Below are 25,782 nucleotides of genomic sequence, written 5' to 3' on the forward strand. Positions count from 1 at the left end.
GCTTCCTTAAAAGTGTTAAAAATTGATGACAAACCCACGAATAATAGAGGTATGTCCATACTTGAATTAATGCAACTTTGGGAGCATTTTCACAGGGCCCTGGCTGGGGCCAGGATTAAAACTGTTACTTAACACAAAGGAGCTCCTGATTTTCTTTGAAATCTTTATCTATTTTGAAATTGATCAGCAATAGACATAGATAATGTTGATGTTCTGAATTTAGTGGAGCCCCACCTTAAAAAAAAAAAAAAAAAAGTCCAGGGATTTTCACGTTTGTCACAGACAGACAGATAAGATCTGTCTCTATCGTTCCATTAGGCAGAATTTCAGATTTCATCTGAAGGGTACCCCTTCAGTTATGCAATAGCCTTCAACCCGAAGCCAAAAAAGAATTTTCAAAATAAATTCCTCTGCTTCCTAAAATATATTAATCATTGGCCCAAACCATAGCATTGTGTCTTAATGAATGGATGCAAAGCATGCTGCTGTCACAAATATACTTGATAAAATACGGTCTGACCTGCTTTATCTGAATCATTTTGCAAACTAATTTTTTACTTGGATTAAAAATGCAAACAAAAAACTCTTCAGGAGATTATCAGGTCAATGGTACAAACATGCTGTAAAAATAGGTTACCGCTTCAATCTTTCAGAAAAGCAGACATATGGTTAAACCAAGCTCAGATTAACTGCATTTTATTTTAGCTGTCCTGGTGCTGATATTTTGGAAGAAAGCTTTATGTATATGAAAAAATCATGGCAAAAGAGCTTTAGTAATGCATTACAAGCTTGTTACTTGCTTTCCAACTGCAACATGAATACATGTACTCTATGAGAATTAAAGCAACATTGGCAAACATGAATAAAACAACAAGGATGAAAGGTACAGACAAATATAGTGACACTGAAGACCTCGAACTGGTCTCAACTTACTTTCTTTTTTTGGTCACTGTGTTCTCAAAGTCAGGAAATTCCTTTTAAAAAGATAGAGAAAAAAAGTCTATGAAAATCAAAAATGTTTAATCCAAATATAATATTTTCCTCACTAGAAAGACACTGAATGATGGCGCTTGTTTTTAGTATCTACTAACACATACAGCCTTTCTTTTTCCAACAGCTGAAGCTGTGGAGAACACAGTGCAGCAGAGAATATATGTAATTATGTGTCCTGATTTTTGGAGGCTTCAATATCCATGGCTCCCAAGAAGCTGACAACTGTAATACTCCTGAAAAAAACAGAGAACAATACTCTTACCCCAAGAATGAATACTTCCATAGTATGATTTTTTTTAAATTTTATGAGGATAAATACCAAGCGTTACAATGGGATGTGGTTTTCTGAGGGAAACAGAAGGACGTGGACCCTGTAACCCCATTACATGCAGAGGAATGTGGAAGAGAGCAGGACACTCTGCAAGTAAAATTGAAAGTTGTGCGAGTCAGCCTGGCAAAGCTCCAAGGGGCACCAAATCAGAATCAAGCACTGGCCTGGCGGCACGATCACGCAGCCCCAGGGCCCAGGTGATATGTACCCTGGCAAGATGTAGGAAGGAAGAGAAGAGTTATACGGGTGTTGAAAGAGTGAAAGGGTGTCTCACTCTGCCGTGATGCCAAAACATCTCACTGCATCTTTGCTAGTTGCAGTTACCCTGGGACTTGAAGTTAATTTTAACTTTAAAAAAACCTGAGGATGTCATGCTAGGACAGAAGAGATCTCTGATCCCTATACTGTTTTGATATCTCCTGAGACAGAATATCAAAGCACTCTATCACTTTCATATCTGTTTCTTCCAGCATGGAAAGCAGAAACTGGGATAAAAATGTCCATGATGAATGCCACTTCAATCTGCTGTGCAACAAGAGACATTAAAATAAAAAAATAACCATTCATTATTTTATAAATGAAAACTTCAGTGTACGGACCTATTTCTCATATTCTTATGTTTAATTTATTTCCTTCACGTAACACTATCTACATCTGCATGGCTTTGACCAGAGTAATTTAAAAATGTCATCCAGGTTGCATGATGAAAAGCCAAAACATGTACTACATAAAATGATGTAAGTGCATAATTGAGCATTTTATATTTTTCCCTTCCTCTCAGTAAAACCCATCATAGATTTTTTTTTTTTTCAGCTTCTTCAGGAGAGTGCATTAAGAAAGGCTATTTTACTGCACTAAGTTTATTTTAGCTGAGTGAAGGAGGTCCTGTTAGCACCTGGACATTTAGGAATGCTAATAATCGTATTCAGTTTCCACAGATTTTTTTTTTTGCATGTGTAGATTTGTTCACAGATGCTGTGTGCAGATCAAAAGAATATACAGAATTTATCATCTATTTTGAAATACTGCAAGCAATGTAAGATAAATTTCTTGCTGCAAAAAAAAAAAAAAAATCAGCATTTTAGTCTTGGAACAAATCTTTTCAATAGCTCTAAAGAAATGACTAGATGAGGTGCACAGGCACACAGAGAAGTTGAAAAATGTTGAAAAAGTTATTTTGAGGCTGTTTTCAAAGGCTAGTGTCAACATGTCATTAAAAAATATCAAATATCTGATTTCAAAGAGGCTTGTTAAAGGAAGCATTATGCATGGAGGTCAGAGACCAAAGGATGTTGTAAGTCAGAATCTGTATAGGATCCAGGAAAAAAATTGGAGACAAGGCCCTTTCTAAACCTCAGCGTGGCCATATACCTGGAAAGGCTATTAATATGTACCTTCACATGCCAAACACTTGGTGTAAAGCATGAAACATAGAATTGTAGGCTGAATCTTTTGCTCCATGGTTTGAACCAATGCTTCAGCATCAGTTTCTTAAAATCTAGCAAAAGATGGATGCATGACACTACATCACACATTGAGGTGATACTGATGTGAGTTCACTGGATATCATGGGATGCGGTGCCACAATGAAATATGACAGTGGGTTTCAATGACCATTTAAAAATGTCACCTTTTATTTGACACACCTCTGCCTGCTATGTTTGAATCAGCTGGCTAAACTGGGGTACATGAATAAATTACTCTTATTTGTACTTTTTTTAAAAGTATCTTTTCAGTATTTGACTACACTTAAAATTGTATGTAACTTTAATCTGAAACTAGAAATTAAACAGTTTTAAGAACATGTTTTGTCTTAGAATGTAAATGAATGTTCATCTAGACTCTACTCTCCACATTCTCTGAGGTGCATCATTACCTTGTTTATGGGAACAATTCTTTCCTTCCTTGTCCCAAATATGAACAACCTGTTTCCTAAAACCAAACTGTGCATGTGGAAACTTGGCATTATGAAATTATTAATAAAGTCCTTTCCTCCCTGCTTTTATCTAATAATGCTGAATTAAAGAATTGAATGAGCCCTTCTGGTGTTTATAAGCTGGCTGAGAAAGCTAGAGCTCCTGTGTCTCTTAAGACTTGCAAACAGGGAAATTATCATTTCAGATAACTAGCCCTCTTCTTTCCCTCACTGGAATCAAATGCCAATTATAACACCGCAGATTAAAGCAGGTATCCTGACTGATTGTGATTTTCCCGGCAGTAACTTAGAAGGACTGATAAATTATTTGGCATTTTTCTGATATACAGGGTAGTCGATCACATCAGAGTCAGCGGTTGAAAAATATGTGGATCTCATGACATTTGGTGATTGCAATCTGACAGGAAATATATGAAAATAGTTTTAATATTGAAGACTCTTTTCTTGAGAAGCTTAAGACAGCTCATGAGGTAGAAGACTGTAACACCAAGATACAAGAGGTAGAAATTCAGTTTCCCAGTTAATGGCATCGTTAAGGCAAAGAGTACCCATGTGATTCATTATTGTTGGCTACCAACTGTTTCTGAGGAAGAGTCGATTCAACTTTGCTATGTATCAGGTTCAAAAACAATCTGAAAATCTATTTTTTGCTCTTCCTGTCTGAGAATATTACCGAAGCTGAGCAACAGGCAAAGTAACCAAAAAGTTAACAGGCCAGTTCCCTGGGAGGATTGAAATCAAAAGACAAGTGTGTGTAACAGGCACAAGACAGGACCATACGAACCCGGAGTGGGAACATCCCAGGCAAAACATTTGGTATACTAAACAGATTTTCTAAGTTATGTGAAGGAGAAGAACAGTGTGCATGATTATTCTTCATCCAGGATGTGTCATTTGGGCAGATATTTGGCCAGGAGCAAAAATAATCATGGTTCAAAATGATGCCCAAGGAGTATGTTCGCTGAATTATGTCCTGCGCATCTTCAGTGACCACAGTAGCCTGTATTTCCAGCCTCTCCAGAGGAGTGTCACAGCCCAAATATGATTAGAACAAATGACAACAGACAAAATAACTGCAAGAAAATAACTACCTTGCTGCAGTATAAGGAAAAATTTCCTCTAGCACTAACCTCTCTTTTTTAAGTTGAGGGGGGCAGACCTGGAACGCCTGCCCTGTTGTTTTCCAAAGTTGTACAGAAAAAAGAAAGGGGGCAAAGCCTCCTGAGAAGGCAATGTGCCGCGCCAGGCTGCTCCACCCTGGGGAGATTTAACAGCTCCGTGGAATCTGCATGGGCATGGTGCAGCCGACCATTCAAACACACACTCGAGCCCATACCTACTTAGCAGTGCACTTAAGTATGCGCATTACTGAATAATGATAGATGGATGAATCAGGGCCTGAGGGAGCCAATAATGTTCTGAATTTATCATGCTATGGGGGCCGCCCTGCAGCCTGGAACCGAGTGACGGAATTAAAAATGGGAGAGAAGTACAAATGGGCTCAGTTAATAAGCTTAACGGCTTCATCCAAGGTGTAGGTCTAATAACTCACATGCTAGAAATAGCAGATAAGATTACACATAGTCCTTTGGCCTTAGCGGCATTTTTCCATAGGTCTTACTGCTGACACGTCATCACTAATCTTGTTTTCCATTTCTAGAGAGTATTTTATAAATAATCATGTTGATTCTACAGCCAGCACAGTGACACAGCATCCAGCCGTTATTTTTAGTTAAGTAAGTGCTGAACTGAATATTCTCTCAGAAGAAAATAAAACCACAGCCAGTCTTGGGAAGCTTCTTGTTAATACCTAGTGAGCCAACAGTTTACTTACTCATTTACCATTACTTTTATTGATAATGAAATTTAAATTTAGTGATGAATAAATGTGCCATCATGAAAATATCCCCTTTAGGAAGACAGAAATATATGATAAGAGTTAGCAGAAACTAAAGTGCTAGATTTTTCTGTTCATTGCTGTACATGTATCTTCACGGACTATGCAGTGCCATCCCACAAAACCAGCACTGAGCAGTGTGAAAAATGTTTTGCTACAGTTTGTTCAGATTAACATACAGGATTTTCTAATCCTACACTAGTAGCAAATCTGCTTCTCCAGGCTGTCTCAATGAAAATAAAGTTCTGCATTGCATAGGTTGATTACTTTCATTTAGCTGAAAAATTTATGAAGCCTAGCTCTATACTAATATAATAAAAGAGTCCAAAGCAATTCTGCCAAAACAGAAATCAGAACAGGAGAAGAAAAAGTAAGAAACAAAAAGCCTGAGGTAAACTATCACTGCACTTTTCATTCTTAGTCTTAGACATTGTGAAAACCTGGTGCAGAGCATAGTGCTAGGGATGTGTCTCTACCATACCTTGAGCAGATAAAGGATGATTTCTAGTAGTTATCTATTGCAACACATTTTAGGAGGTCATATTTCACATGCTGGGCACAAAGCAGAAAAAAAATCTGCTTTCAATTTTCAGTTTACTTTGTCTAAATACTGTCAATAAATAAATACTGTTGTCTAAATACTGTTGATAAGCGCCTATTGGACAAAGAAGTATTAGTGTAGTTGTCATTAACTGTTAAGTTGGTTTGTAGTCACAGCAGAGGGGAAAAAGACTGAATAGATGTAGGAGCTGAACTATAATGTCCACCTTTTTTAGTAGAATAGCAGGTTTCAATATGGTTGTGTAGATAGAGCTTTGCACAACTGAAATACTGCAAGCATGCCAGGATCAGCTTACAGCCGTATTTCACAATCGTGATTAAACACACTTAGCTGGAACAGAGTAGAGGTGGCTCATTTTCATAGTAACAAGGTCACAACCTGGTAATGGGGAGAAACCTGTCACATAGGAGAGCATCTCCCACCTACTACAGTAAAATTGTAATGCAGGCATATTTCAGAGCCCAGGCTCATAGATCTATCTGTGTTGATGCTACGAGGAATCATCTGGAGATCTCTGCACTGCTACACCCTCAAAGCCAGGACCATTATAAAAAGCACCAAGGTGATTATCTGGAAGAGAGAGAGATGTGCAGAGTGACACGGCTGCAGCAGAAGGGTCTGAGAAGAACAAGTTATTATTTCCATTCCTCTAGGAATTCAACAAGTGCATGCCACACTTCCCCAGGCATGGTCCTGTCCCACCAGCTCCAGCACTCACAAGTTCTGTGTGCAAACCTGCTTTGTGATATTGCAACGCCATGGGCCCAGCAGTCCCATAGGTACATGCTGCCTAACCCAGACTGCATATGGGTAAAGCCTGGCATCATTTCTGAAGGGAGGACAGTCTCTCTTTGAATAATGAACATCCTGTTTTCTCTTTATTCCTTCACCAGACTGCATCATATGTTGCTATAGATAGCGATAGTAATTATAAATGAAGGAACACTGTAAAGCAGAGAACAGAGATTACGAAATGAAAAAGATTATGAAATTTAATATACTATGTTAAAGTATTTGTCAAAACCTCAATGATATATTATACCAATAACATACCAATAATAAAGGATTAAGTAGGGTAACATTATTTAGGAAGAAAAAAACCCCAGAAGACAACCTCCTTCACATGTTTACCTAATGAGGTCTTATAAAATACAAAGGTTATTCTAGAGCCATCAGTTACAAAATTCATACAACTCAGACTTAAGAAATGCATTTTTTTTTTAATAAAAAGGACAACCAAAGACACCAACAGCATATCCTGTAGAGACAAACTCTACTAACATCAGTACCCAGCATTTTTATATGTTATTACTCGCAAAGAGAAATTCCCTCATACAGTGAAGCTGCACTAATCTCACTTTGCTGCTAGCTGTATAGAAACTCATGACCTGTTTTTCAAGTGTGCTTGTTAAGACTGGACAGAAATCAGGTCATTGGCTAAAGAGATGAGATTTGAAGAGTGGCTCTAAGGAGCCTAAATAGTTCAAACTGGCAGTTAAGCCAGCTGAACACACATGTGCCTGCCTACAAAGCAATAGTTTTTTACAAAATACATTGCATAATTGGCAATTAAATTTCACTTACCAAAGACATAGACCTATCGGGTGGTCCACAGTTTACATGCATGCTCACTGGACTGCTAGCCCGGCTGTCAATAGTAGTTGCATCCTTGGGTTCTTGATGTTCTGGGACAGGCTCATACAAGCTGTCCATTGAGCCCTCCTAAAATACATTTAAACAGATTTTTCAAGCAACTTGTAAACACATTAAAAAAATAGTAATTAAAAAAGCAAGCAGTTTCTGTGATTTACAAAATAGAAAGAGTGATTTTCCTTCCCTATCTTTTGAAATCCTTTATTTACTTCTCTCTCTAAAAAAACATATAGAAATTGATTTTAGTAGGTACCCAAATGCTGGAGTTCACAGTATCACAGCTTAGATTCCACAGACTGGCAGGGGTAAAGCTAAGGGTACAGCTAAAATGAACATTAATTGCTCAGAATAAGTAAAATCGTGTGTATATCTCCACCTGAATACCACAGGAAAATTCCTGAAAATGCCTGAAAACTACAAAGACTATAAATTGTCCAAATTTCTATGTAAACTATAAAAATCTTTCATAGTTACTACTTCTTCATAGGAAAAAGTTGATTTGACGCAGAAAGGTAACCCTATTCCTTAGAAATAAATGGCAACAATGCTACCAGCTCTGAGAATTTGAGAGTCATGATTTAGGCCCCCAAAATATTGAGAATGGCTAGACTTAAAAATAAATTCCAATTGCATTCAAAATTTTTAACTCTGTTATAATGCACACGTAAGTGTTCTTTTTCTCCAACCACCAAAAATATAAACATTTTAACAGAAACTAAGATTTTCACATTTATCCCACTACTCCAAGAGCCTGGAGTTGTACACACCACCATTGCATAATTCAAGAGTTAAATGAAAGCAGATGGCAAAACTATAGACACTCTAACTAATGATCCTAGATTTTAGATGTTGCCACTTTGATCTGCACTGAATATTTTCCCAATGAATTTTGATTACTGATTTTAACTGCATTAATTAAGGAATAAATCAAATTTATAGCAGTGTGACTTACAGCAGAGCAACACCATTGAAATTAACATGGTATATTATTATTTAAAAGCATTTGTTCCTCTAGTACAGAAGATAAACACAGATGTATATTTGAAGTTGTATTGTTACTATGTAAAGCTTTACAGGCAATATTTTCGACTGGTGAAACAGAAGTTCAAAGACGTGACTAATTTTTGCAATCACAGTGTTTAACTCCAGTTCTTTATTTGCTTCAGTCTTACTAGAGTCTTGATAAGCCAAGAAAAACATTACGGGAGAAATATTACAAGTTGAACCTCTTGAAAATACTCGAGTTATACACTGGAATTTATTCTAGGAACTAAAGAGTTAATGCTTCCTGGGAAAGTGGCACACGGCTTATGACACGCACTACACATGGCTTGTGCTCCTAAGAGCCAGCTGAGCCTGGGTTTTGACAGCAATATCGCGTTTATTCATAAGAATATGATTTTTTTCTTCCTGTAGCTATGTTGCCATGTAGCAATGATGTTTTAGATTCCAGGTCTGACAGTGTGGATTGAGCATTTCTAGACAAAAATGATGAGTTTAAAACCTTGTTACACACTTCCAGGATTCTGCAATATAAAATGCAACCATATCCTTCTCCCTCAATAGGGAATAATACAGGACTTTGGTGAAGAGAGTATTTAATTAAGAGATGGAAGCACAAAAGACAGCTTGTGCCAAAGAGAGAGCATGAGCGACAAAAAGATAGGGATAAGAGAGGGCGAGGAAGAGTGAAAGGAGAGAGGAGAGAAAGAGGGTGAGAAAAGAGAGGAAAAGAAGACAGAAAGAGAGAAAGAAAAATATGCTAAGGAGAGAAGGGAGGAAAAGAACAAGAATAAGAGAGGGAAAAGAGATGGGGAGAGAAAAGAAGAGTGGAAAGAAAACAAGAGAGAAAAGGAGAAAGAGCATAAGGGGGAGCATGTGAGACTGAGTGCTCAGGAAAGGGAGGGAGGGAGAGTGTGAGAAAGAGCTCAAACAAGAGAAAAAGCTCATGTGAGAAAGATGGAGCATGAGGGTGCAAGAAAGGTCAGGTGTGTATGAAAAATCAAGTATGCAGAAAAAGAGCAAGTGCATGTGAGAGAGTGAGGGCATGAGCAATAGGAAGCGCATGAAAGAGAGTGAGGGCATGAGAAAGAGGACACATCCAAGAAGGGGAGCACATGAGAAAGCACGAGCGCACACAAGAAAGAACACAAGAAAAAGCCAGTGAGAGAGATAGAGAGATAGGGAGATGAGAGAGAGAACGCATGAGAGCAATGAGAGAAACCATGAGAGTGAGTGAGAGGGAGAGAGGGCAAGAAAGAGCCCATGAGAAAGACATATCAAATGAGAAAGAGAAAGTTCGCCTGAGGAAGAGTCAGCATAAGGGCATGGGAAAGGGTGTGAGTGCATGAGGAAGCACGTGAGTGTGTGAGAGGGAGGCAAGGGCACGGAAAATAGCAAGTGCATGTGAGGAAGAGCCAGGGAATGAGAAAGAGTGAGGCCACGAGAAAGAGGGAGGGCACCAAAAAGAGCAAGGGCACAGAAAGGAGCAAAGGTGCGTGAAAGGGAGGGCACTCGGGAAAGGGAATGCACAGAAAGAGTGAGAGCATGGACAGGACACTGAGCAAGAGAGCAACGGCATGAGAAAGAGTGAGTGCATGTGTGCGAGAGTGTGTGAGAAAGAGCACACGAGAAAGAGGGAAATAGTGCATACAAAAGAGAATGTTTGGAAAGGTTCAAGAAAGAGATGGCCTGAGGAAAAAAGCCAGCATGAGGGCATAGGAAAGAGCGAGTGCATAGATGCAGTAAAGGCCACAAGGTCACAAGGAAGTATGCAAGGTTGTGAGAAAGAAAGTGAAGGTGCATCAAAGAGAACAGGCATGAGAAAGAGAGCGAGGAAGGGAGAAAAGGAATGGGCATGAGAAAGAGTGTGCTAATGTCCAGAAAGAGCAAATGTGCAAGAAAAAACATGAATGAGAAAAGAGTGTGAGCGTGACAGAAAGAGAGGGAAAGAGAGAGGCTGAGAGAGAAAGAGCAAGAAAGCAAGAAAGAGCAAAAGCTAAATAAAGCAAGAAAGAGTGAGAGAGAGAGAGGGAAGGCAAGATCAAGAGAAAGAAAAAGAGCATGTGAGGAAGAGCACTAAAGAACAGGGGAGAGAAAGAGAGCACGAGAAAGGAAGGCCACGTGAGAAACAGTGAGTGTGAGAGCATGGGAAGGGGTGGGCAGAAGAAGGGAAGGCACAAGGGTGCGATAAAGCACATCAGCATGCGAGAGCACCGTTGCATGAGAAACAGCAAGCATGTATGAGGAAACCAGGACAGCTGGGAAAAGATGGCATGTGAAAGAAAAAGCAGGCATGAGAAAGTAAGCATGAGGGCATGAGAAAAATGGAGTGCGAGGACACAAGAGAGGGTGGGAGGTCACAAGAAAGGGCACGACTGTGTTAGAAAGGAGGCACTGGCACAAGAAAGGATGTGCTGGCCTGAGAAAAGGAGCAGGTACGACAAAGTAAGTGTGGGTAGGAAACAGAGTGCCTGTGAGAGAAAAGTAGGGGAAACAGAGAGAGGGAAGACCAAGAGAGAGGGAGGGGAATTGTGAGGGAGAGGGAAAGAGTGGGAGAGATCATGAGACAGTTGAGAAAGGTCAAGAGAATGGGGGAGAGCGTGCAAGAGGGTGTGAGAAAAGGAGCCATCACAAGAAAGAGGAAGACAACTTGTGAGAAAGAGTGTGCACGTGAGAAACAGTGAGTGCATGCAAGGTAGAAAGGGAGTGCTTGTGAGAAAGACAGCTCTCAAGAAAGAGAAAGAGTGCAAGAAAGTGAGTGTGAGGGCATGAGAATGAGTGACAGTGAAGTCTCAAGAAAGGGAGCAAGGGCATGAGAAATGGCATGAGGGTGCAACAAAGAGAGTGAGGTCATAAGAAGAGGAGCAAGTATGTGAAAGAACAGGACCATGTGCAAGAAAGAGAGGGCACAATAAGAGGTGGGTGTGAGGGCACAGGAGAGAGAGGTAACGTGAGAAAGAGTGTGCAAGAAAGAGTTTGAATGTGTCAGAGAGATGGCAAGAAAAAGTGTCTGAAAGAGAGCAAGAGTGAGGAAGAATGAGGAGGAAGAGGAAGAAAGAGAGAGAGATGGGGGGGGGGGGGGGGGGGGGGGAGAGAAAGCTCAAAAAGAGATCGAGAGAGGGATTGCACCAGAAACCAAGAGAGTGTATGGCAGAAGGAGAGCAAGCACACATGAGAAAACGAGTGTGAGAGCATGAGAAAGAACAAGGATGAGGTTGAAAGAAAGTGTGTGAGGTCAGAAGAAAGGGGGTGAGGTCATGAGAATGGGGGTTGTCAGAAAGGGAGATAGGACATGAGAAAGAGAACAGGTTGAGAGAAAGGGAACAAGCACAAGAAAGAGCATTACCGGCTGTGAGAAAAAGCAAGTGCATGTGAGAGAGAGAGAGAGCTAGATAGAGGGAGAGAGAGACGGAGAGACAGGTAAAGAGCCCCCAAGAAAGAAAGCGCTCAAGACAGGGGGAGATAAAGCTGCATGAGAAAGAATGGGCATGAGAAAGGATGGGTGTGAGGGCACAAGAAAAAGACCCAGCACACAAGAAACAAGAAAGAGCAAGCATGTAAGAAAGAGCAAGGTTGCAAGAACGAGGAATGGCACAAAAAAGAATAAGGACACAAGAAAGCGAGTCAAACAGTGAGCACATTAAAGAGCCATAGAGAGGGAGAGACAAAGGGGAGACAAAAAGGGAGAAAAGAAATTAGGAGAGAGAGGAAAAGAAAGGAAAAGATGAAGGAAGAATGAGAGGGAGAGAAAGAAGGTGAAAGAGAAAGAGAGGAAAGAGCAAAGCAGACAATGAGGGAGCTTGAATGAGAGAGGTAGGGGTTGCAAGGGAGAATGCAATAATAAGACAGTGTGTTTAGGAAAGAGAGGTGGTGTGAGAAAGAAAGAAAGCACAAGGGCATAAGAAAGCAAGAATGAGGTTGCAAGAAAGGGTGCAAGGTCACAGGAGAGAAGGTAACATTACGGGAATGGGGCATGGCCAGGAGAAAGGGTTCAAGGGCATGAAAAGGGGTGCAATGGAGCAGGAAAGAGCAAGGGCATGAGAGTGAGCAAGGCAAAGCTTGATCATGTGCGGTAAAGAGCAAGAGCTTATGAGAAAAAGTGCGTGTGCATGCGTGAGAGAGAAAGAGATAGTGATTGAGAGAGGGGAAAAACAAGAAACGGAGAGACAGAGACACAAAGAGACAAAAAGAGTAGGACAGAGAGAGGAGACAATGAGTGAGGGGAGAGAGAAAGAAAGAGTGAAGCAGAGAAAGAGATCACTCAAGAAAGAGGAAGCATGTGTGCAAGAAACAGAGTGTGGGAGGGAGAGAGAAAGTGCACATGAGAGAGTGAGTGCAAGGGCATGAGGAGCGAGAGTGAGGTCGCAAGAAAGGACAGGAAGGTGCAAGATAAGGAGCAAGAGTGCAAGGAAAAGCATGGATGTGAGAAAGGGAGTGGCCACAAGAAAGAATATGATCATTTGCAAGAAAAAGCAAGGGTGCAGAAAGAATAAAGAGGGGGAAAGGGAGAGTAAGAGAACACGCAAGAAGGAGCGGGGAGAGGGAGCAAGAAAGGGAGAGTACAGGAAATAGAGAGATGGCACAAGAGTACAAGAGCATGGAAGAAAGCTAGTGTGAGCGGGAAAGAAAGAGCGAGCATGAGTTTGCAAGGAAGAACGCAATAAGTCACAGAGTCAAGAGAAAGGGCATAAGGGCATGAGATAACAAGAGCGCATAAGAAAAAGCAAGCATGCACAAGAAAGAGTGCACATGATGGAAAAAGGGAGAAGGGGAGAGAGGAGACAGTAAGAGAGAGAAAGAGAGAAAAGAGAGAGAGAAAACAGGAGGGAGAAATGGAAAGAGAGAGCAATAGACTGAGCATGAGGGTGGGGGAAAGGGTGGACACAAGAGAAAGTGGGGACAAGGGTGCAGTATGTGTGGATACATGAGAAAATGCAAGTGCAGAAAAAAGAGTGAGCACTTGAGAAAGCATGAGGGAGTGCACAAGAAAGCACAAGTGTATAGAACAAAGGGAGCACCGTAGAGAGAGAGTGACGGTGTGAGCGTGCAAGAAAAGGAAGGAGGGAGTGAGCAAGGAACAGAGAGAGTGAGAGCACGTGCGAGAGGTAGAAAGAGAGAGGCACGATGCAAGAAATAAAGTGTGCCTGAGAAAGCAAGCATGAGATTGTGAGGAAGACTGAACGTGAATGTGAGGTTGCAAGAAAGGGTGTGAAGATGTAAGAAAAGGAGCAGGCACGAGAGGTTGTGCATAAGAGAGAGAGAAGGAAAGAGGGCAATAAAGAGAGAGATAAAGAGAGAGGCAGCAAGCACTCAAGAAAGGGAGAGAGAGCATGTGAGTAGAAAGAGTGTGCTGGAAAGATTGCATGAGACTTGGTATGAGAAATTGCATGCAAGGGCATGAGAAAGCGTGAGAGCAAGGGCACAAGAAAGGGCACAAGGTTGCAAGAAATGAGGTGGGGACATGAGAAGAGGCACAAGAAAGAGAGTAAGGATGTGAGAAAGGGAGTGGGTGTAAGAAAGAGTGAATGAGAATGAGTGAGTGTGTGAGAGTGATTGTGTGTGAGAGAATGAGACAGTGTGAAGGAGCAAGAAAAAGAAAGAACTAGATAGAGAAAGAGCAAAGGGATGGAGAGAGCTTTCAAGAAAGAAAGCACTCAAGAACGGGAGACAGAGGGACCGAGTGCGTGGGAAAAAGATAGAGATGGCACAAAAGAAGGGAGAGAGCACAAGAAAAAGCTCATGCAAAAATCCAAGCACAGGTACGTGAGAGAGAGCACAGGGGCACAAGAAAGGGCATGAAGTTGGGAGGACAGCAAGGGCACAAGACATGGAGCAGGTGCACCAGCAAGTGAGAAAGAGCAAGCATGTGTATGAGAGAAAGGACGACTGAAAGAGGGATAGAAGGAGGGAAAGGAGGAGGAGAGAGGAAAGGGGAGAGGGGGCAAGGGAAGAGAGAGAAAAAGAGAAAGAGAAAGGGAAAGAGAGTGTGCTGGTTTTGCGTGGCAAGGTTTTGGTAGCGGGGGGGCTACAGGGGTGGCTCTGTGAGAAGCTGCCAGAAGCTTCCCCTGTGTCTGACAGAGCCAATGCCAGCCAGCTCCAAGATGGACCCGCCGCTGGCCAAGGCCAAGCCAATCAGCGCCTCTGTGATAACATATTTAAGAAGAAAAAAAAACAGTTGGGAGAGCTTTTGCAGCCAGAGAGAGGAGTGAGAAGATGTAAGAACATCTGCAGACACCAAGGTCAGTGAAGAAGGAGGGGCAGGAGGTGCTCCAGGTGCCAGAGCAGAGATCCCCCTGCAGCCTGTGGTGAAGACCATGGTGAAGCAGGCTGTCCCCCTGCAGCCCGTGGAGGAAGGATGAGGGGGTGTAGAGATTCCACCTGCAGCCCGTGGAGGACCCCACACCGGAGCAGGTGGAGGCACCTGGAGGAGGCTGTGACCCCCTGGGAAGCCCGCGCTGGAGCAAGCTCCTGGCAGGACCTGTGGATCCGTGGAGAGAGGAGCCCACGCCAGAGCAGGTTTGCTGACAGGACTTGTGACCCCGTGGGGGACCCACGCTGGAGCAGTTTGCTCCTGAAGGTCTGCACCCCGTGGAGGAGACTCACGTTGGAGAAGGTCGTGAAGGACTGTCTCCTGTGAGAGGGACCCCACGCTGGAGCGGGGGAACGATGAGAGGAGTCCTCCCCCTGAGGATGAAGAAGCGGCAGAAACACCGTGTGATGAACTGACCGTAACCCCCATTCCCCGTCCCCCTGTGCCTCTGAGGGGGCAGGAGGTTGAAGCCGGGAGTGAAGTTGAGCCCGGGAAGATGGGAGGGGTGGGGGGAGGTGTTTTTTAAGATTTGATTTTATTTCTCATTCCTCTACTCTGTTTTGCTTAGTAATAAATAAGATGAATTCCCTCTCTAAGTTTGGTCTGTTTTGCTCGTGATGATAATTAGAGAATGATCTCTCCTTGTCCTTATCTCGACCCGTAAGTTTTTTTTTCATTGTACCTTTTCTCCCCTGTCTGGTGAAGGAGGGCAGTGATAGAGCGGCTCTGGTGGGCACCTGGCCCTCAGCCAGGGTCAACCCACCACAGAGAGCATGTGAATAAGAGTGTGCAGGAAAGACAGACATGGCAGAAGAAAAAGCATGTACAATAAAGTGAGGGTGTGATAAAGAGTGAGAACAAAGTCACAAGAAAGGGTGCAAAGTAACAAGAAAGGGGTGTGAGAAAGCACATACAGGCATGAGAAAGGTGCAAGAAGGGGAGCGAGAAAGAGAGTGAAGTCATGAGAAGGAGGAGTGGGCATTAGAAAGATTGTGCAAGACCGTGTGCAAGAAAGAGCAAGCATGGGAGAAAGAGCAGGTTCGTGTGAGAGAGAATGAGAATGAGATAGCAGGCGAGAGAGAAAGTGAGCATGCAAGAGAGAGAGAGGTAAGGTGTCTGTGAGGAAGAGCGAGTGTGAAGGTGCAAGAAACACCAGGCAGGAGAAAGGGTGTGGGTGCATGAAGGCATGAGCATGTGCAAAAGAGCAAATGTGTGCAACAAGTTATGTGAGAAAGAGCTAAAGCACGAGAAAGGCAGCGTGTGTGTGACAAAGGGAGAGAAAGAAAGTGATAGAAAGTGAGAGTGCAAGAGAAAGAGATACTGAGAAGGATCATGAGAAACAGTACATGAGAAAGAGTGCTAGAGAAAGACAGTACCAACAAAAAGAAAGAATGAGAATGAGAGAGCTTGAGCAATAGAAAGAGCGAGCGCAAGGGCACAAGACAGGGTGGGCTCAAGAAAGGGCAAAGGTGTGCAAAAGAGTGAGGGAACAGGAAAAAGCAAGGGCGCACAAGAGAGAGGGCTCAAGTAAGAGCAGGCACAAGAAAGAGTGAGCGCACACAAGAGAGAATGCATGCAAGAAAGTGCAAGAAAGGAAGCGTGCAAGAGGAAGAACAAAAGACTGAGAAAGAGAGCACCCACCCAAGAGAAAGCACGCCTTCAGTTTACAAAAGAGTTTTATTTGCTGACTGGTTTTATGCTTTTAGGAGTATATATCCCTTGTAGGAGGGAAATATTGAAAGAAATAACTTTCTCTAAGGGCAACCCAAAGTATTTAACCAAAATTGAAATTTTCTTGCTTCTTTTTTTTTATTTTTTTTTAAGTTATGTCTACTTTTATACCAAAAAACTCTTTTAGTAGTCCTGAGCACACTAAACATCACAGAGCAATATGAGAGAGAGCAGAAGAAAACATTAACTTAATTCTGGAGTAGTTAGTACATTTTCTTTCTCCTACATGGGATGAGAAAGCCTTTTGAAGCCCTTTGCCTCAGGAGTTTTATGGGAGAAAAATCCCAGTTCAGATCTAGAAGAAAATAATTGTCTGTAGCTCTTTTCTTTGCATGATATCATTATCATGGCATGCAGAGTCGAGATCGATCATAAGATGGAGAGAGGTGCATTTAGTTATGCAGTCAGGTCATTCTCCAGCTCAGTGTTTAAATGCGAACTCCTGTGTATGGTGGGATGATAGCAACCCAGTTAAAACGGACAAAGAGTATATGAAGATGATTACATGGGAAACACTAAAAATCTCAACCACTCAGATCTCTTCTACTCACATTACACTTTAGAGGATGGACTTTCCACATGCAGGTAATCCTTCTTTGATAAAACACATATTTTTAAGTCGAATCCATTTCTAAGTAACATTGTGTCCCAATAACCGTGGCAGCATTAGCATCTTTCTATTTACTCTGTGGTTTCTTTGACATATGGATGGCTCCACGTAATTAATAATTACACCACTTTTATTAATACTTATTTTCTCTGCGTATTTCACAATAGAAACATTAGGTTTTAGTGCCAAGGGCTGTTTCAGTTTATATTGTTAGATATAATGTATTTTACACTGTGCTGTCAGCACATCTTTAAACCAACTATCAAAATGTATAACTAGTTCAATGCTACTGAAAATCGCTAAGATGATTAGACTTTCACTCTGTACTTAACTTTACGTTTCACTAGCAAAAGGGATGGTTAGAAAGCTACCATATGGAAGAGAAATAGAGAAATGCAAGAGATCTTATTTGACTTAAACCCTAAGATCAGTGCTCAACTTGAATAACTGATCTGAGCAACCCTGTGATTAAGAGTGTTGCATCCTTTCCCTACTGCTCTTCTTGCACAGGTTTCTGTTATGCAAGATGTTGGCATCTCTTCAGTATCTGAAATTCTTGCCTGTCTTCATTAGTTCCATTACTAATGCCACCGTTCACTGCCAAAGAAGGTAGCATCTAGCCTTTAAGTACTGCCTTGTGTGAGGAAGTCTTTCATGTCCCTCACATCTACTTTCTCATGGAAACTTTACTGAAATTCAGTTTTTGAAACAGAAATACATCTGACTGTATCTTTCTTAGTGAATGAAATGATGGACAAGAATGAACGAGGGTACTGTAACATGATCATCTGCACTGGTGCTCCCTGCCAGAACAGTCCCTGGCCCACACTTGTCGTATGTCAGCTAACAGATATCCAAATGACTCCTCAGCGCATTTCTTAAAACACCATCAAAACTACACGTGAAAAGCAGGTTGCATACGGCCACCTTGTTTGGGAGGGTTTGCTGGAGCAGACATAGGCTCTTGCACACCAAGGAGGCTCAATGCCTGGATGCGTTCCTGGACGTGTGTACTTTATCAATAGAATTGGGGTCTATGTCTTCCTTGTGGGTCTAAAAGCAGAGAAATATCTGAAAAGCCTGTTATTTGGGCTAAGTGTACAACTGTGGTCAAAAATGGCCTCATCTAAGGAGACACGTCTGCTACCTCCAGGACTAAATGCTACCAAAGCAGGAAAAGTATACCCCATCGGAAAAGAGAATAACCAGGACAGGATTAACTGGTAGTGTTCCAGGTGATTTGGGGCTAACCCCAGTGTGTATATCCTCGATACTGGAGAGCTGATTCAGGAAAATAACGTAAGAAAAAAATTCTACCTGAACTAAAGGACTTGCCGCTTCAATAATATCTTTTATTTCTCAGATTTGTAGGGTGCTGCTATTTATAGGTAGGGTATCAAAACAGATGGTTTAGTGACATAATTTCATGCAATTCATACAGAAGCAGTGCTTGATTCAGGCACCTCTCTGTATATTGTCCATAAGACAACAGTATTGTTCTGATGTAATTGTCTGACATGCAAAGCACCATAAGATGGAAAAGATGCTGCAAATTCAGAGTCTAAGGTTGACCTTTCAAAATGATATGTCTACAAAAGAAGGGAAGTTTATATTTTTTGATCATTTTGTAAATGGAAAAGGGACACAAGGTTTTGAAGGCAAATCTAATTTGTCTGCAAATCCCTTGAGACTACGGCAATGAGTCTGATGCAAAATTAATCTCAGATGGGAAACCAAATCATTCTGAAGTCAACTCAGGACACAAAGTACTGCTGGGGAAACACCCTATGCCTGAGCACTCATACTAGGAGATCAAAGGGCTCCCAGGCGGCAACAGATTGGAGTAATTTCTGTCTGCCTCCCTGGGAAGGGCAGAGCCCAGTCCAGGCTCCAAAGCCCTTACAACGATCTTGTGACTCTTGAGTGTCTTCAGCCTCCATGTCACCACTTGCTAGACTGGCCCATAACACTGTGTCTCTCCTGCTAAAAATATGTCTCAGTTTCATGGACAGATATGAAAGCAAACCCACACAGAATGAAATCCGCCAGCATAAACTGATGTTCCTTTAAGTGCCATAGTATTCCACCACTTTGGATCAGCCAGAAGTCTGGTTCTACTCTGTTTTTAAGCAGAACATTCTTGTCACTCCCTCAGGTTATAGCTTACTTCAACCACTATGCTCCATAGGGTAGAAAACTATTGTCCAAGCTATAAAACAATGTATTTTAAAAATATATGCATATATGTATATATACACACACGTACACGCAAGCACACACTCATTGCAGTCTGAAGTCTTGTCAGTCAGTCTACATGAGGAAAATCCTTCCATGAGAATACTATTTTTTTGAAAAGCTTTTTGTTCTGTCTGCCAATAGTCTAAACTTCTCCTCCATGGTTTCAGTTTTAGCAGTTACTCCAGATGTTCACTTGATGTAAATCAGCAGTGATTTCTATTCATCAGTGGCTATTTACATCTACTAGGGTACTGGCTGCTCTGATGCCTTTAAAATATGTATTTAAAGCTTAATTATTTTGCTGCTGTGCATTATTTCTGACTTGCTTCTCCTGAAGAGAAAAATACCCTCATCTTGATACTGCAACCACTTTGTTGCCAGCCTTTTCACAGTCACAGGCCGACAGAGTAAAAGTGGCTAGTGTACGTACTTGGATCACTAGCTCATTTCCAAGCTAGACAATCTGATTACAGAAAGCAGCTGCACTGTGTCAAATGCACAGGGAGGACTGCATGGGGCTCCGAGTTTTATGAAATACATTAGCGACCTATGAGTTTAGAGCTCGGTAACTTTTGAGATGTTTTGCCAGGTGCTCAAAAGATTACCAAAGCGGACAGAATGGCTCCCATGGAAAGCTTGTAAAGAACTTAGGTTATCTTCTTAGCGGCAATCTTTAAACAGAACTAATTATTTCATTACAGAAACTATCATGGCACTAGCTTTCACTTGTCTGAACCATCCATTATTACTGCAGTCATTACCTCTCTCACAGAAACTCCAGTTGCTGCATACCCTGTTGAACAGAGAAACCGCAACTTGACTTACGCTCACCCACACAATCTACCTTACATTTTGTCTAAATGCGGATTTCTCAACCAATGCAAGGCTGAGCACCTTTTTACAAAGTGAGCTACATAGAAAGCAAGAAGCTGCTGGAACAATAAAATATTGATAGAACAGTTCTGTCCCAAAGAACTTCAGAAATTAGTATTTTCAAGCTGTTACACATTGCACCACAAAGCCACTGTTAACTTTGAACAAATACACAGGTATTCACATTAAACTGTGATCAAAAGCGTCATTGAATTCCCAGGGAATTATTTTTTATTAGTGATGCTTGTCACAGAATCCTAAAATACCACTGCATTTTACTTCAAGTGCTCCGAAACAGCTTTTAATCCTTATGATCTGGAGAACACCAGTACTGTGCACTAAGATAGCATTAGCAATCAGGAACAACGGTTTACACAAAGCAGCTCCCCTATTTGCATTTGTGTCAGTGCAGTTGAATATTGATTTTTATTGTTCTTTCTACATATATGGGGTAGATAGACTAAACATCTGGACAAAAAATGAAAAATGGGCAAACAGATCATTGTGCTGTGTAAATACAGCAAATATACTTATCTAATTACCATTACTAATACTAAGCATTGGTATTGGCAGATGGTTAAGCTTTGAAAACAAAAACAGTTTCTGTGGATTTCCTATCCTGATTTACCTGGTCATTGTGACCAGTTGTCTTGGGACCAGGAAAGAGAAAAAAAAAAAAAGAGAAAGTGGAAAAAAAAAACCTGAAGAGGGTCTTAAATCAACTCCTCTGTCTGTGAGTAAATATTGCCATATGACTGGATTAGCCCTGATGACTATGTATTCATGCTTGGCTAATAGAAAACTAATGCTTGAAAAGTTCTAGCAGTTCTCCCAAACCGCTTAAGAAGGAAAACAGATACTATTCTTGCAAAGAAAAACTAGCTTCAAGCAAATTATAGCATATATATATTTAGTAATTTTAACATACATATAAGGCATTTTACTGTGTTGGGGTCAAATGCCTCACATTTAAATCTGCATGTTTCTGTAACGGTCACAGATAGTGCACAGTACATTTATTACATGCTTTTTGCTTCATCTTATTTTTACTGAATCATATTTTGCTATGTATAATTTCTCACACATAAACTCTTTCGTCTATGCTAGAAAGATTCGCTGTTGTTACACAACACTGGCACAGTTTGTGATCTAACACCTCAATTTTTCTTCCATCCAACCACACCCACCAGTTCAGTTTATCAACTTAGCAACCCACTAAATAAAAACACGTGTGTGTACACTTACCAGAGAAAAACAGAAAAGATTCATGTTGATATTGAGATCCACTCCAGCACCCTAAAATTCTGCTCCACAACTCCCGCCGCACAATGCAGCTCCTCCTTGCTCTCCCAGCTGTTTGTACATTTCTCCCTGGAGATTACTGCAAGATAAAATCCCTGCAATAATCCACTGGATTCAGAGCCCATTATCAAATGACACAGGCTTCCCCAGGCCAGTACAAACTGTTTTCTGAATTAAAGAACAATGTTTACCAACAAAACAAAAGCATGGGCTGAATGATTATGATGGACTTGGGAAATGCTCTCTTGCAGGCTGTTGTTTCTGTTTAGTTTGTCATCTAATAAAATAAAACTCTTTCTGCCTAAGACCACTGGAACATACAGCTAACTCCAATGCAAATCTTCTCAGTTTACTCAGATTATCAAAAGACACGCAGAAATTCTTGGAAAACACTGATGTTCTCTATGGATGAATTAATTTACAAAATTCAGTAAGTATTGTTGACTACATTGTGAATGGAAGCATTTTACTTAGGGACCTTGGAAAAGAAACCTGTGGGCTATGATTAAATTATTTAAAAAAACCCAACCCCAAACAAAACACAAATTACAACCTCACACTCTAGGCCTGTACATTAAAGAATAATTACCCAACCGGTGTCTGACATGTTGACTGCTTGATGATGCAGATTAGTACTAAACCAATTTTGCTATTAGAAAACACAGCAAATCTGGAAATTAAAAAAATGCAAGTATTCAAAGCTGCTCTGTGGGTTATAATGAGAGGTATTATAGTGTATATGGACAGTCAGGTGAGGGATAAGCAATTGTAAAGAAAAACAGTAGGCTATATCACTAACTGGTATAAATCAGCAAAATTCCATCACCCATAGTGGAGTAGAAGAGTCCGAGGAAGAAATAATGCTGAAAGCACTGAGTCTCAAATTGTTTCAGATTATGAAATAGATTGGTTTTGGAATAATATTGCCTTCCAACCCACAATTAATTTCCCGTAGCTCTTATGTGAATGCCATGATATTTGGTTACATGAACAAGCAGCAGTTGGTACCAAAGAGATAAGCCGCAATTCACCACAAATGGGGAGGTAGTGTCATTTTGTGACCAAGATCTTGATTTCCTTTCTTTGGGCCCGGACCTTCATATTTCTAAATGTCAAGCACTCTTTCATTGCTCATACCTCTGACTATTTCAGTTCATTCTAGTAATTCTTTTTGATCCCGCACCCCAGTGAATTTGAAATGTCCGTATTTTGGCAGGATAAATACATTTTAATCTGAGTTAGTTGCTACCCTGAACAAAACCCAAACAAGGCTCACACAAAGGCACACTGACAAACACCACAGGACAGATAAGATTCAAGATTTTAAAAGGAAAAGATCTTTAGTTTGCACTTTTCCTATTTACTGTGAAGTACATAAAAGTCGTTTTGGAAGACTCTTCTCAGGCCTCCTTTTCAGTTATAATTTCAGGTTGGTTTCACATATTAGAAAAGCAGGGTTGGCTACGGAGAGCTTCATGAAAAATCTTATAGTTTAGAAGCCAATTAACAAGAGACTTCTCATTTACTCCTCCTACAAACTTGAGGAGCACTAACAGATTTTGTCAATTACCACCTAGTGACACTTTCCTAATGTGATTATACAAAAATAGACATCTGAGAGGCCTAGCTTGCCACAGATGGGCTTGCATTTGTTTTGTGGCTCACTTGCTAGTTTCCTCATGAGGGAGCAAGTTCTTATCCTTCCTGTGCCTCAGGTTCTCCAGCTGGAAAAAGTGAAATAACAGCACAAACCTCACATGCAATGTACTATGAAAGTAATGATCAAAAGCACCCCGTCCCAGCTATCAAGAATTATTTTCTTTTTTAATGCCTATTTACAGTAACAGCTATCTGGAAAACTCCAGAAAGACAGAAGAGCTAATAAAATTACAAGATATAATAAGGAACCAACACCTAAGTAACTCAGGGAGAATTTGTTTTTCATTCAGACTGATTTAATCTCTTGATTTTGGGTTGTGGCTTTTGAGGGGGTTTTGCTATGCACATTTACTCTGAAACCTTTAAGAGGAAGTTTCTTAATTTTATACCATAGATCCTCAAAGTAAGAGTAGCTAAGAAAGCACAGATCTTATACTGAGCCATTCAGTTTTCATTTTGCTTACACTTGTAGTCATGCAGAAAAGAGAATAATTTAAGAAAAACAAATTAAAAGATAAAAAGCAGCCTGCATCTACAGTTACAGACATACACATATATGGCAAGCAACTATGTAGGAAGGCAAAAATGCAGAGCTGTACAAGACAATCTTTTGTGAAGAGAGATAAATGTTCATCTGGAAACTTTCTAGGGCATTGGGCCAACTCTTCTTTCAGTTGTTCTTACTTCACCATTTGGACAGGTGCAATTCATCACATCAGGCTTGAAATCTCATGAGCTAGGCACTATTCCACTGAAGTCAAATGCAAAAACCAGGGGCAGGCTTTTCGCAAATTCAGAGCTGGAGATTGAAACTGGGAGTCATACCTGTGCAGACTCTGTGGATGTGACTCCTGAGTGCATGCCCCAAATAGCTTGTTTGGCTGCCTTCATTCTCCGAAAGGCAGACCTCCAGCGTTCAATTCCTCACATTTCATATCTTGGTGCATTCATCCTTTTGTTTTCAGCTGTATCGGCTCTCTGCGTATACCTATACCGAAGGCATTACGGTGACAGTACTGGGTGAAAGTAATTCAAGACAGGTTTAAAATATTCAGAGTTCAAATATCCCACTTGAGAAACAGAGACATTTAACCCACTCTGGTTTCCTGCTGGGCTAATAGCTTTACAAAAAATAGCCTTCAGCGAAGACTTCAAGCAGGATTCCAAAGCACTGCTGCAGACATTCTATATGCAAGCCACTAAGACCCTAAGACTAAAGACTGCCAATTTGTTATTACCTGTTTTTGAGAACTTACAGAACCTACTCCTCTTATGAAAAGGTAACATTTCAGACCGCTACTAATTGACTGACACAGCCATCTGTAAGGGTCAAGTTTGCTGATAGGCCTAAACTATAGATGATATCACCCATCAGGTTCCAGTGCTAGACTAATGGATAAATTACAAAGTATGAGGAAACATTTGCTATAATAATTAAAATAAGATGCGACAGCTTATGATTGGTTGATGAGGATGAATAATATAAATAAAATACTCTTAATGCCACTTGATATCACAGCTGTCTGTATAAAGAATTTGAGCTTTGAAAATAATTAAAAAACCAGTAACTAAGTAGAACAAATTTGAAGGTAACATCAGTGTTGTGACATCTATTTACATTTTAACTGGTATAAATAGAGCAATTTGCAGCAGCAGTAGCATACCAGAACTGCAAATCCACACTATAACAAGGGTACAGAATGCAGTTTTACCAAACAGGAAACACTTGAACGTTCACTTCCTAGTTCTAATCCTGCCCTACTATTAGCATTTAATTCTCTTTCTTCCCTGCCATATGATTTCTACATGCTCGGGTTCTACATCCTTGCAAGTAGTTCAAACACATAAAAATGGAAAAAAAAAAAAAAAAGCCCACAAATCCAGACTTTCATATATTGAGGTTTCTATTCCTGCAGAATGAATAGACTTCATAGCTGAGATTTCCAGGCACCCTTGGCCTTTTCAGGATACTGGATTTCAGCTGTGTATTCACAGTAAGTGGCAATCCATTATCGAGCCTGGCATACAAGCAGTTAAGGTCGAGCCATGACTCAGGTACTCACCATTCAGCCCTGTTTCCAGGCTCCCAGTCCTATGATAGCCAGTCTACTGGTGCAGCTTCATCGGTCACTGGGAGAACTCACCAGCAGAGCTGTGCAATTCGCAGATTTCTTTGATTTGCTGGACAAAGGAAAGATAATGTATTAGTAGTTGTTAACCTGGACACATTTCAGTAAATCTGGAATGAATATTTACCCCTATTTTCTTCTCCCTCCTTTTTTTCCTTCCACAGCATATCTATCCTTAATGATAATGTACATCGACTTCTCCTCTGATCATCATCTGTCATCTGAGCATCTTCATACAAATTTAAAACTAAGAGCCACAATGATACTGCCTGATATAGTATGAGTGTTAAATATATAACTAATCATATGTTAAGTGGTCTCCATAAAAGCTGAATTATTACTTTATCATGATCTCAAGGTAAATGTAGTGCATTGCTACTATGGTCTACAGGCTATTCTGGTGGCAAGTGGGAGATTCAGAAATTCAGTCAGTTAGAGGCTTCCTCTTGGCTCTCCCATTTCTTTGGAAAGAGGCTGTGTGTCTACTTTCAGCAAGTGCCTACTCAATACACCACATATTCTCTAACATGTGAAGGCAACCATGTAGGTGGCAGAC

At 40.9% G+C, this 25,782-nt stretch overlaps 1 protein-coding gene across 1 annotated transcript in view; it reads right to left on the bottom strand.

The window, feature by feature from the left end:
- SAMSN1 (SAM domain, SH3 domain and nuclear localization signals 1) overlaps positions 1–21,457 on the bottom strand; it is a 95,867-nt gene extending 74,410 nt beyond the window's left edge. Inside the window, exons 1-3 of the mRNA XM_075769773.1 lie at positions 21,382–21,457; positions 7,304–7,441; positions 934–974 (exon numbers count right to left, since the gene is read on the bottom strand). Of these exons, the coding sequence (XP_075625888.1) occupies positions 934–974; positions 7,304–7,441; positions 21,382–21,405 (203 nt within the window). The 5' untranslated portion in view covers positions 21,406–21,457. The remainder of the gene's footprint in view (positions 1–933; positions 975–7,303; positions 7,442–21,381) is intronic.
- Between the last annotated feature and the right edge of the window lie 4,325 nt (positions 21,458–25,782).

This window comes from Balearica regulorum, chromosome 1, assembly GCF_011004875.1.
Source record: "Balearica regulorum gibbericeps isolate bBalReg1 chromosome 1, bBalReg1.pri, whole genome shotgun sequence".
Classification (NCBI taxonomy): domain Eukaryota; kingdom Metazoa; phylum Chordata; class Aves; order Gruiformes; family Gruidae; genus Balearica; species Balearica regulorum.